Below are 12,265 nucleotides of genomic sequence, written 5' to 3'. Positions count from 1 at the left end.
TTGCCCATTGCCTGACTGCTGCTTAGAAGAGGACTAAAGTTATGAGAATCAGATTACCAGAATGTGGTAATTTCTCAAACTCCCACATGGGAAAAAATTACAAAATCATTTTGAGCCCATTGCCATCTACATGTAATTAGGGTTATCTTCTGCAATGCTTTACCTTGCACATATCAACCCTGTATTTCATTTACTGCCATTTCGTTTCTTAGTCACTCAGCTTTTAGAATCCTCCTGGAAAGCCTGGCTTAGCTTTGTCTGTTTGGAATATCTTTTTTCACCTGTGTACCTTCCCTTGGGAACCTTTATCCCAGCTTGTTTATAACTCAATTCCTTCCAAGTGGTTCTCACACAGATTCTTAGAGATCCCCTCCAACCAATTCCCCCCCAGTTATGAAATCGATCTTTTACTCCTAAACTCCATTACTGCCTTTTAAACAGTTAATCTATGAAAGGACCTTCCCTCTCATCTCCTCACAATTGAATTGCATTGTATAAGAGGCTTCTGTGAGGAGCCAAAGGGAATTTGAAAGTCTAACTCTCCTTCTCATCTGAACTGTCTTCGTCCACATACTCAATGACTCCTGAGAACTGAAACCATGTAAGCATGACTGTCTGCAAAACCACACCATGAATTATGTAAAGTGCTGAGAGATGGGAGGTGTCTCAAAGTCATAAAGATGATTTAAGAATGAAATCTCCGAAGATATTTTAGTGTCCATTCCCTAATGATTCTATTTTGCATTCAAGTTTGAATTGCTTCTGGGTTCCTAACTTTGTGCTTATGAATACCAAAAGGAAAATTTCTCTGATGTTCTCTATCCTATACCTAAAATTAATCATCTGTGTCCTTGAAATTTAATTAAACCAGATAGTCTTTTAAATAGTTTTTCCACCATATGTTGGAAAAAGAGTAGCAAAATTAAAAGAATAAATCACATCAGAGAGTAAATTAAATACACTGTTTGAAGCCAGCCTCTCTCTCATTTTCCTCATTGTTAAAACTGAGTCAATGCTGACAATAAGCATTTAGAAGTGGTGAGGACAAAGCACTTCAAAATGTGTTGTATTGAAAGCTGTGCATGGAAGGCATTGAATGGGCTAGATTTTCTAAAGTGTTTTCCCCATTTCTGATTGCTGTGGTGTGAAACTGGTAGTATGAAATACATTCTAGACCTGATGGAGTAGAAATAAAAGCTTTACAAAAATGAAAGATGAAAAAAGAAAACCATTTCAGAAGTATTACCCTAGTTTATATGTTGCTTACTCTAAAACTAAATCAAGAGAATTTAATGCCGTCACTTTGTAAAGCACAAAAAAATCACTAAATTCATAAAGGGTAATTAAAAAATGAGAAAAATATCTAATTCTTGTTTGATAAAAATTGTTTAAAGCCAATACCTAATCCTGTTCACTATGACATCATAAGAAAATACAAATAAACTTATGTTGTTTAACAAGTATCTATAGAAAGTATTTGCCTAAATCTCAGGAAATATAATTAGTTTTCAAAGGGTAATTCTTCTAAAATACTCAGGGTGGGAACATCTGAAAGAAAACCATCCAAAGAAAACTTTTATCTTGCTATTTATTTATTTTCTTTTTTTCATCCCAGCCTGTGACCCTTTTCCCTATGCCTTAATCAAGGAGAGATGGAGTTTTGACTACATATTATGTAACTCTTAACTTCACATCCCTTTGGAAGGATAAAGTCAATAACTTCAGTGGCAGTGGATTCTGCCACTCCAGCTGACATCCAGTGGCTTCTAGCTGCTCTTTGAATTTGGTTTTAAAATCTGTAAATACATAAGTAGCCCAGGATTTATGCAAGTGAGATCCTATCCAGTTTAAAATTAATAAGTTTCAAGTGTAGTCTGATTAAAATAATGATAGAAATGTTTGAAAAGTCATTTGGACTATTTTATCAGTGACCCAGCTAGTGAACAGACTGTCAGTGGATGAGTGTCCATGGTAGATGTGTCAGATGGTATGAACTGAACATGACCTTGAGCAGGAAGGGTGACTCTGCAACCCCACCAGCAGGTACCCAAGGTAAGTTGTGCAGCAGTTCACCAGCCCTCTAGGTTAAAGGAAGACATATCCACTACTGAAATGAAGGCCCCTGAGGTCAGTTCTTCATCTCTCATTTTGAAACATGATGAAATAATAAGGTTCTTTATCAAAGTGTGTGAATTTGTTTTTCTTTCTCTGTGACTACTCCCCCAAGTACTTTATATGTAAGAGGATGTTGGAAGATGATCTGAAATGTCCAATTGTAGTTTTGTCATAAGGTTATGGTGGTTTAGAGACAGCTTTTTTTAATTTCATCCGTAATGCTAAAGTGAATCACATGGATGGTTTTACTCTTCCTGAGGCCAGATATCACCACATGGCTCAGGATGGCAGTGTGTAGCATTGGTCCCTGGTGGAGCAGATTCGTCTGGGAGACAGGTTTTTGGCATTGTCCACCCCAGAGTGAACTAACCCACAAGCAGCATGGACAGTGAACTTCCAGCACTTGGGCAGATTCTCCAGTTCCCCTCAGCACCATGGAGGAAGCCTTCCTGTCCCCTCTGCCTCATTTTGGGTGTAACCAGTTTAGGGGCTCAGAGGGCCAAAAGGACACCAGCTCACTTGTGCAGTCTCATGGGATAAGTGTCTTCTTAGCACAGACGTGTGGGTCTTGATATCTCCATGGTTTCGTTGTTAGCTTTCCACAGTATTGGTGATTTTCATTGGAAAGGGCAGAGATATCACCACCCTGAGGTCTTTTGGGTGATGTCTGGTCAGGTAGGAGAGCTCTGCTGGGGTCAGGTCTTTCCTGTGAGACATGACAGTGCTCAGAGTGTAGGCACATGCCAGACTGCAAAGCCCCTTTGGCTCCTGGGTGATTTTACCATTAAAAATCCCATGGTGGTTATGGAGCTGTGGCATCTCCAGGGCTGGAGGTGGGGTTGTAAGGACTCTGTCTTTCCTTGCTTTTAGTGGCACTTAAATGATCACAACAGCTACAGCTTAAGTGTCTCTAGTGCCATGTTTGTGAAAATGTATAATATCAGGCATTGTAACAAGTGGAAAAAGCAGCACAGTGCTATTCTCTTAATCGATTATTTAGTCTTTGAAAAAGGTTTTTCTGATAAAGGTTTAAAAAAGCCCTACATAAACACTTGTTTTTTGCAAGCAGCAAACAGCTCTATGTTGGAAAAACAGTAACAAACTGATCCAGAGATTTATCAGGGAGAAGGAGATTCAAATCTGCTGAAGCAGAGAGAGAGACTGAGCATGTATTACTCATATCCCAGGTGAATGTTGTACGTCTTGTACCCAGGGTAAATCACATCCACTGCAGTCCTAAATAAAAGACTAGCATGGGGACTGGACACACTTCCCTCTGGCTTTTGTGAGAAAGAAGTGGCACAGACAACTGTCTAGGTGGGAAAAGTAGGGCTCTAAATCCCATTGGGACATAAGTGGCTCCTTACTGTTAAAGGTTGGGTGCTGAATACCTAGAAGAATGTGACTTAAATATCCCTGTCCCTAGTCTCAGATGGTTTCCCGCTCAAGTTGTCACAGTGTAAGCTCAAAATGAAGACTGTGACATTGAAGATGAATTGCTCAGCCCCATGTGACAAAGCTGTGACCCACCAGGGCACAGTGGAAGTCAGGACTCTCTAAGCCTGTGTTGAGCTCAGTACTTCTTTTTCTTCCCTCAGATCTCTCAGGAGCAACAGAAATTAAATTTTTTAAAAATGAATGAAGTACATATGGCAACACAGCTGCTGAAAATCTGTTACCCTTTTTAATCACCTCTCATGTCCTGGGCACGCATTTTATCTTTCAAACTCAGTAAAATGAAAAACACTGAGAGGGAGGCATCTCCCTGTGTTATTGGGGGACTTGGTATATTATTAAGTCATTAAGTCATGCAGGAGAAGCCTTGTCTAATAAGGCCATCCAGAACTTAGGTCTGAGTGGATTCATCTTTAAAATACTTTACATACTTATAATCACTCGAACAAGCAGAGTTTTCACAGAGGTACTTCAAACTGAAAATAAATAAAATTGAAAAAGGAGAAGACCATCCTTATTTTTCTTAATGATGGTGAACTTTTGAAATTAAAAGGTTGTAAGCCCTGGATAAGTGCTCAAACAGCCTTGCAATGACATAATTTTCCACCTGCTTATGGATACACTGTAGAATAGTCCTTCAGGCTGAAGTGTCAGGGTCTCCAAAGCACTGTTTACTGTCTACCCTCCTTCCATAAGCATTCAATGCCATAGGCAGTCAGAGTGAGTATTTCTCATTTGGTAGCCTTGAATCACACTGCTGGTTATTCACCTTTGCATGTCAGCTCCAAGGCAAGGAGAGCAAGTTGGGTGATATATTCGATTCCAATGCTGGAGCTGGGGAGAGAGAAAAATGCTACCATTGAAAGAGGTTCTTCTGTGAAGGAGCAGTGATTTTCATCGTGAATAGGTGCAAAGTATCCTCCCTTCCCACCCCCAAGTTCAGCCAATCCTTATTCAATATCTTGCTGCTGTGATGCTTTTTTTTTTTCCCAGTTTTTGATTCTCTGTTAAGTTCAGATGGCTGTGGTTTAGTAAGAGATATGAGGGAGTATTTCCCCTGAGGGATTGGGCTCCTTGTCAGCCCAAGAAGTGGTCATTTTCAGTCAACAGTGAAGCATCTGCCAGTCAGAGAAAAGGTCTTTAACTAGAACAAGCTCCTGAACTTCATCCCTGCTGGAATGGAAAAGAATAGAGCTGCTTTGTCTGTTGGTTTTGAATTCTTCATGGAGAGCTGCCAGCAGCTGTTAACTTGTGTATTATTGTGCTATCAGACAGGAGAAACATCAGGCAGAATTTACCAGCACAGTCACAAGCCTTTCATCACACAGTTATTATAGTGATAAAATTCTGTGGTAGTTACTCACCTCTCCAAAAACAAATATCACCCACTCAGGCAGGAGAGAATGGATTTCTGCAGGGTGATGCTACATCAGCTCCTGCTACTGCACCTGGCTCCCAGTTGCCACTAAATCCAAGTGCCCAGTGCACTTTGAAGTACTAATTGTCAGAGCACTCCTGTGAGCAAGGAAGGACCATGATTTACCCTTGTTTTGTGGGTTTGAGATGGACCTGTAAGGCTGCTGTTAGGCTGAGCAATGGAAACACATTGCCACGAGCTTGGGTCCCTGCATCTCTGGGTCATTCAAGTCAGCTTGGCTGGAGCAGACACCCTGCTGCCAACATGACCATGTTTCCTCCCACAGAAAGCTCAGGGAGAGCAATGATAACCCTGTGGAGTCAAATCTCTTCCCTATGAGGCTGGGATACAGTTTGCTGCTCAGGGCATTTGATTTAGACACAGCTAGAAAAATTAAAGCTCTGATTCCCAAACACTGGAAGTCACCTGATTTCCACATATTTTTATGTGTGTTTTAACTTCTTGTTTGTCTTTAAAATCTGGACTTTGCATCATTGCTTATCCAAGTAATTTGCTGAGGTGCTTTGGAAGGGTGCACCTCAACTACTCAACTACATGGTATGCTCGATAGACAGATAATTGTGTGTCTCATTTGTCTTTATCCTCCAGGAAGACGAAGTTGCTCGTGACAGCCGATTCAATTTCAGTGGCTATGGCATGGGCCACTGCCTCCAAGTCAAAGATGGCACAGCAGTCAAGGCTACACCACCCAACCCACCCCCGGCACCACCAAAGGATTCAGAGTCCATCAAAAAGAAGTTTGTTGACCGTGCAAAAAGGATTGATACAATATCCCGTGCTGCGTTCCCACTCGCCTTCCTCATTTTCAACATCTTTTACTGGATTACATACAAAATTATACGGCATGAGGACATTCACAAGAAATAGGCAACTCTGGTTCGCCAGGACTTCTTAGCCAAAGTGATCCACTTGTAAATAAACAGTGAAATGTCTTTCTGTCATATGGACTAAGGTTTTCTTCCCCACTCCCCCAGAACAATGGAGAAAAAATTAGCAAAGAGGAAAGAAGTAAGGAAGGAAAAGTGATTCCATGACAAAATGTGCCGTGAGACCAGTCAATGAGGCTCCCTCTATGTGCTTTCAGCATGTTCTTCCAGATTCAGCATTGATCAGGCATCTATAACTGGGGCCAAATTTTACTCAGCTTTATCACCAAGATATTACCTTTCAGAACAAAAGAGAATCAGAAAACAAACAATTCTTCTAAAACATCTATCAAGAGACTCTGGTGGCTACAGTACAGTGAGTTATAAGAGGACCAAACTTTTTCAGGATAATGTTGCCTTTCTATTTGAAACAAGTCTACTGAGCTACATTCCATGACCATGTCTGTAGGTAGTGGTTTCACCTAGGAGTCCTTTTGTGGGTTGTAAATTATTTCTACTGATCGGGGAGAGGGAAAAAAAAAGAGAAAAAAAGATTTATACTTTACTATCCTTGTGGGTGTGCATTTTAATATTATCTTGCTTTACTAGAATTGTAATTTTGGGGTTGAACTTGTGTGTCGTGTGATTTATTTGATAGTTGACACTCCAAAACCAGTGAAACTGCCCGTTTATTTTCTGTTGGGAGACAGTGCACTTATTTCATTTTATTTCTGCTGATTTTACATGCAACTTGAGGTGCCAAACTGTATTTTACCTATTGTGCTACCCTGTACCACACTACTTAGTAAGAACTTGTTTCCTCAAAGGTGTAGCTCAGTTTAGCATTGAGTTTCTATTACCGCTCTCATTGTAGCTGCAGTCAATAGCTCTATAGGTAAACACAACTTGTTTACAGACCTCTAATTTATATCTTTATTCAAAGTGGCTATCATTTTAAATATCATTAATTAACCTAAGAATTTTAAAACTGTACTGTGATTTTCAGAACCTGTTACCTTTTGGTGCCGGATCTGCGTTATTCAAATCCTTGCTACATGTTTTAAAGTAGAAAATATTAAAAAAAAAATTAAAAAAAAAAGAAGAAAAAAAAGATGGTATTTTTGCTTACATGGAAAAAGACAACCTGTAACATAAGATGAGTAAAACATTAAAATTTTACACTTGCTGTAAAAGGGTTTATTAAAAAAAGTTATTTGTTCAATTTCAATAAAGCTAAATGTGGTACTAACATTTCTTTACTCTTTTCTTCATTTGCAGCAGCAGCAGCAGCAGGGCTGTTCGTGCCACAGCCCAGCTCCTCCCCTGCTCTGTCAGCAGAAAGAGGGTGAAAAGGAGCCTTCTGCTGCTTAGCATGCCAAATTTTGCTCTCTGTCCTGCAGCAAAGGGACCACTGCAGCCCTGGGAGTATGTCAAGGACTGTGTCAGAAATGTGGCTAGGATATGATGGGAGCATTTGTAGAAAATTTGCATGTGCTGAGCCAGGCCTGGAGGACGAGTGACTCTGCTTTCCTCTCACAGCATCCCTGCCCAGCAAGAAATACAACCCAGCTTCACATGTGCTGTGCCTGACTTGGGGGTATCCTGAACTTTCTTCTGACTTTCTTGCAGCTTCACCAATCTGTGAGCTCAAGGACATGCTGAGATGGCCTTTGCCAGGTGCCTCTTGTAGACATGGGAAGGACCAATAATTTAAAAGCAAATTAGACTGCATTCAGTTCAACATGAGGCCCAAATACACACCCTGTAGCTACCCAGATATTTTTTCCACTCCCCTAATGAGATGTGGTACTGAGACATACTGACCCTTCAGCACCCCTTGCTCTGCTTTCACTCCTGTTCCAGATTCTGCTGAGAGAATACAGGTTCCACAGCCTGTCTGAGCCTGTATTTGTGTGTCTGTGTGTCTGTGTGTCTGTGTGTCTGTGTGTGTGTTCTCCTCTCTCTCCACATGGCTGCCTGTAACTACCAGGCTTTGTTCCTCCCCAAGGAGAGGACAGGAGGTCTAGAGATCATGACAACTCTGATTCCCCAACAATAAATTAATGGCAAAAAGGCAGTAATATGTTTTATCTTCCCATATCCTCCTTAGCTCTGTGGAGTCTTCTCTTGCTTACACCTCTGATGGAGCTGGCAACATCACCTCCATCTCATTCAGACTATGAATCCAGATATGACTGACAACCCCAGAAAGGGGAACCAGTGAGAACTCAAAACAACTGTCCAAACCATCCTGCTTTGAAAAACAAGCTTTTGATGCAAAATCAAGTATCATAATATTTGCAATTTTTATAGTATCAGATTTTCTTTTATTCATTTTTAAAGTGGAACAGTATTTGATTATGGATAATGTAGTAGAGGAAATCTCCACCACAATCCTAGTACCATGAACTTCAGCAGGGTGAGGACACCCAGCTGTAAACTGTGTTTGTATGGGAAGTTAGGAGCCTTCACTGGTAAATAAGCATTTAGAGCTCGCATTTACTAACCCCTTTTTCCAAAAACTCTGCTTCAAATGAAGGTGTAATGCCAGGTTTCATGTTAATCCTCAGTGCACAGATGTGTTGCCAGTGAATGTCAGAGCCTACTGCTCACAGCTGCCCCAAATGACTGCAGAGCACTGCAACAGGAATGCAAACCCACTCTCAGCTGTGGGTATTTCTATGTCCCTTTCTGTGGAGAAGCTCATGTACCTCCAGCATCCACACCACAAATTCAACTGCACTCTTTGCAGTGCTTGGCTATTAGCATTTACTGAATAGTTCACTAAAATACCTTGCTGATCAGAATTGAGGTTTTTGAGAGAAGATTGCTCTTCTGTTGCTTTGTGTTTAAACTTTGGTCCAGTCATGAGAATAATCTGTGCAAAAAATCTGAATAGCTCTGTCTCTCTCTCTCTCTCTCTCTAAGACAGAATTTATGGCTACTTGGCAATTAGTCAATTAGTAATGAATACTGAAATTATCTAACTAAATTTTGGAAACAAAAAATGTATGCAAATGGACAAGGTCCGCCAAGCACAGCAATTAGGAATGTCTATATGATCCAGGAAAGTTCTCACATGCTGGCTGGTGGCCTGTGAACCCTCAGACACAGGGGTGATTTGATACCAGCCACCTATCAAAGAACCTTCTCTCAAAGAACGTGGCTGGCACCACAAACTGGTTGAGAAACTGCCTGCAGATAAAGCATCAAATAACAAGGATAGCAGGATTTACAGAAGGACACAACTTTCCTAAACAAATTCTCCATAGCGTTAACAAGGAAAAAAGACTCAAAAATTGTTACCTTGCACTCAGGGAAGCAGCAGAATTAAATAGTGAAGCAGTTTCATTTCAAGACACCACTGCAAGAGTAAAAAGAATGGCTTAGAAAATAACTCACAAATAGCCTTTGTGAAACAGGAGACACAGCAGGATGGAAGGAAAGACACCTGGGATTGATTTTGAAGAGCTTCCACACATATTGAAAAGCTTGCGTGTTGCAATTCTAGCTGGTAAAATAAAATTAAGCCCTAGGGAATTTAGACTACTTGCATTTAGCTATAAAACAATTATGATGACTTCTCATTTAGCAAGACAGCTTAAAAAACTTTAAGCACATCTTTAAAGGATGCAACATCAGGCTAGGTCATTGGCATCCTGTTGTTTCAGGCTGGACCTGAGGGGTTCAGTACTCAAAGGGAAATGTTTAACCATCTCTCACCAGATAGGTGCTGTCAGGTGCTGTGATAAAGCCTAATTAATAAAAGAGATCTTAAAAAAAACTTATTACATTAGGAAGAAAGTGGAAAATAAAAAAAGTGCAATAGGAGATGAGAGACCTCTCTTTGTTATTCTTTCCTGGATTTTTCTCTCCATATTTTTTAGGTATCAGAGCCATCACTTGTGATGTACTGAATCAAAGCTGGTGTAGCAATAGAGGCTTTTGGAGTATCCATTGTGAGAATTCAGCAATTCATAACTGCTGGAAGACAGCTCCAGGATCTACAATGACTCTGGGGTCAGATTTTTTCATGTGTTACAGAGGTGAGGCGTAAGGGTGAACCTCATCCACAGACATTGAAATTTTCTCGCTTTGATTCCTTTTTTTCCCAGCATGAGATGTTGAAGGCAATAGGAAAGAGTTGATGGAAAAGTAATATTTGTCTACTGCAGGCTGAACTGCTACAGTTCTTCATCTTTATGCAAACCTTCCCGACATTGGTGGCACAGAAGCTGCTGCCCAAACATGAGGCACCAGCCAAAACTTACAGCCTTTTGTAGCTGATGTTACTGAAAATATTGTAGGGGAATCTGAACTAGTTTTTGAGATTACAGTCATGTGCATTTCCTGGGAAGGGCTTCCATTGGGCTGGATTGGTGTCTGCCTCAGCAACAGGATTGTGCGTCTGCACCTGGAAGTTGCATTTAGTGAACTTACTTAAAAAATCTGACTCAGTCCAATAATGGCATTTCTGTATTTAGAAATAAATTTCTAAATACAGGAAGAAATATTTTCAATGTGTGGTTGTAAAAATATATGCACAGCTTTCTATTTCCTTTAAAATTAGAACACAGCAAGGAATAAAGAAACAAAACCTTTGTACAAAGATGAGCTTTGGATTACACAAAGTAGTATGAAAATAATTTTATTTAATATATTCACTTTCATTATCTACAATGTAGTATCTGTGGAAAATTATCATCTGCCAGACTTTCAAAGTATGTTATTCTTATGATTTTGGACATAGAAGTTTGTGTCTTACAATGTTTTGGAAAACCAGAAAACCAAAACTAAGGCTGCCTAGAGAAATTTCTTCCTGGGAAAATACTCTAAGCAAGAACATGTTTTCTCCATAAATGCACCTCACAGATTTTACATTAAAAATTAATCTTCTCTAGTTTAACAGGAAGATAAAAAGAAGATATTTTTGTCATTTGAAGATACCTTTCCTAATTTTGCAAGGCAATTGTGGAATATCATCACATTTAGGGTTTAGCTGCAGAGCAAGAGAAGCTTCACCAGTTCCAGACAAACTCATCCATCCCATTTACTTCCAAATCCAATGCAGTACTTACTGAAAGCAGAAGGAAAATAAAAGCTTCAGTAACTTCTAGATCGGTTCCTAATAAAGGATTGGTTTCCAACACTGAGCACTAGAAATAATCCAAGAGAGAAAATGTTCAGAGTGGATTAACTCTCTTCCTCTCAGGAGGAATAGAAACTTGAGTCAAAATAAACATCTCAGATAATAATCAGGAAAACTGACTCTATGAAATACATACTTACAGTTCTTTCAGTTGCCACTGAAATGAACACATTAAATAATTATCTTTGCTATGGAGAAAGGCTTTGAGGCAATATTAGGAAGAAAGCAATGAATACTGGGGATCTTGATCGCATTTTACTTGTGCTAAAAATGGGATTTTACTTGGACAAATTATATAGTATCCTGTCTAGTCATCTGAGCAGCTGTACAACTGATTGAAACCAGCTTCTTCAGTTTATCACAAGCCTTTGATCTGATGTGGGTTCCTGTTGTGGAGATGGTGGATAGTGGATACCATGTCAGGAAGATGGCAGCTGGATGCATCCTCCTCTTTCCACAGGAAAAACAGCAAGATCCCTGAGAGTGAACACAAGGAATATATTCCTTAGCAGTGCCTAATGAAAATGCTTTTAGACAGAGCACTCGAAGGACTCACAGATTTCCACATTACCTTTGTTTTGGCATGAATCCCTTTTCACTAAAGTGATGAAGAATGCTGCCCTTGACATCACAGGGTCAGGCCTGTGGCTGGACATGTTTGGAAATCACATATTTATTGCCTAGCTTCTGGAGAAAACCTTCTTTGTTTTCCCTTTAGTATGAAAAGAGAAAAGAGTTTTGCCAATGTACGAAACAGAAAGTAAATCCAGTGCATTATTGGTATTTGCAGCAGTGCTAAAAACCCTTGAGTGAGGATGTGTCCTTGCAGTAGCCAGGACATTGCCTGTTTTTCCCTGACCCAGAAGAATGCAGTAAGGATTTGAGGGACACAAGGGCTGGTGCAAGAAGAAAGGGAGCTCAGGGGCACAGGAAATGGGGAGGTGTGGGAGTGAGACAATCAACACAGACACCTTCTTGGTCTGCTCTGCTAGCCTGGCCTGAGGTGGGAGCCTGCTGTGCCCAACTGTGTCCCCTGGGCAGGACCAGCCAGGAGAAACAAGAAAAGGGACCTCCCAGCGATGGGAAGTGACCCAGTAACAGCCAAGAGAACACTCCTAGATCAGACTAACAGGAAGGGGGAGAACTCATAAAAAATGAGTCAAGTCTAAAAGATGTATTTGGAGAATATCTTCTGTCTTATCTGCTGGGTGCAACCCCATAATAAAAATCCAAATTCTACAG

General features: G+C 40.3%; 1 protein-coding gene across 8 annotated transcripts in view; it reads left to right on the top strand.

Moving 5' to 3' along the window:
• The window catches only part of GLRA2 (glycine receptor alpha 2), a 121,629-nt gene extending 114,506 nt beyond the window's left edge, over window positions 1–7,123 (top strand). For all 8 annotated transcript variants that reach the window (XM_085051788.1, XM_085051831.1, XM_085051815.1 and 5 more), the window contains one exon: window positions 5,597–7,123. In XM_085051788.1, the coding sequence (XP_084907914.1) occupies window positions 5,597–5,875 (279 nt within the window). In that variant the 3' untranslated portion in view covers window positions 5,876–7,123. The remainder of the gene's footprint in view (window positions 1–5,596) is intronic.
• Window positions 7,124–12,265: the final 5,142 nt, after the last annotated feature.

The sequence above is a fragment of the Lichenostomus cassidix genome, chromosome 1 (genome assembly GCF_008360975.1).
Source record: "Lichenostomus cassidix isolate B80296 chromosome 1, HeHo_3.0, whole genome shotgun sequence".
In the NCBI taxonomy this organism is placed as follows: Eukaryota; Metazoa; Chordata; class Aves; order Passeriformes; family Meliphagidae; genus Lichenostomus; species Lichenostomus cassidix.
The sequence above is the reverse complement of the archived record's forward strand: the minus strand, read 5'-3'. Positions and strand labels throughout refer to the sequence as shown.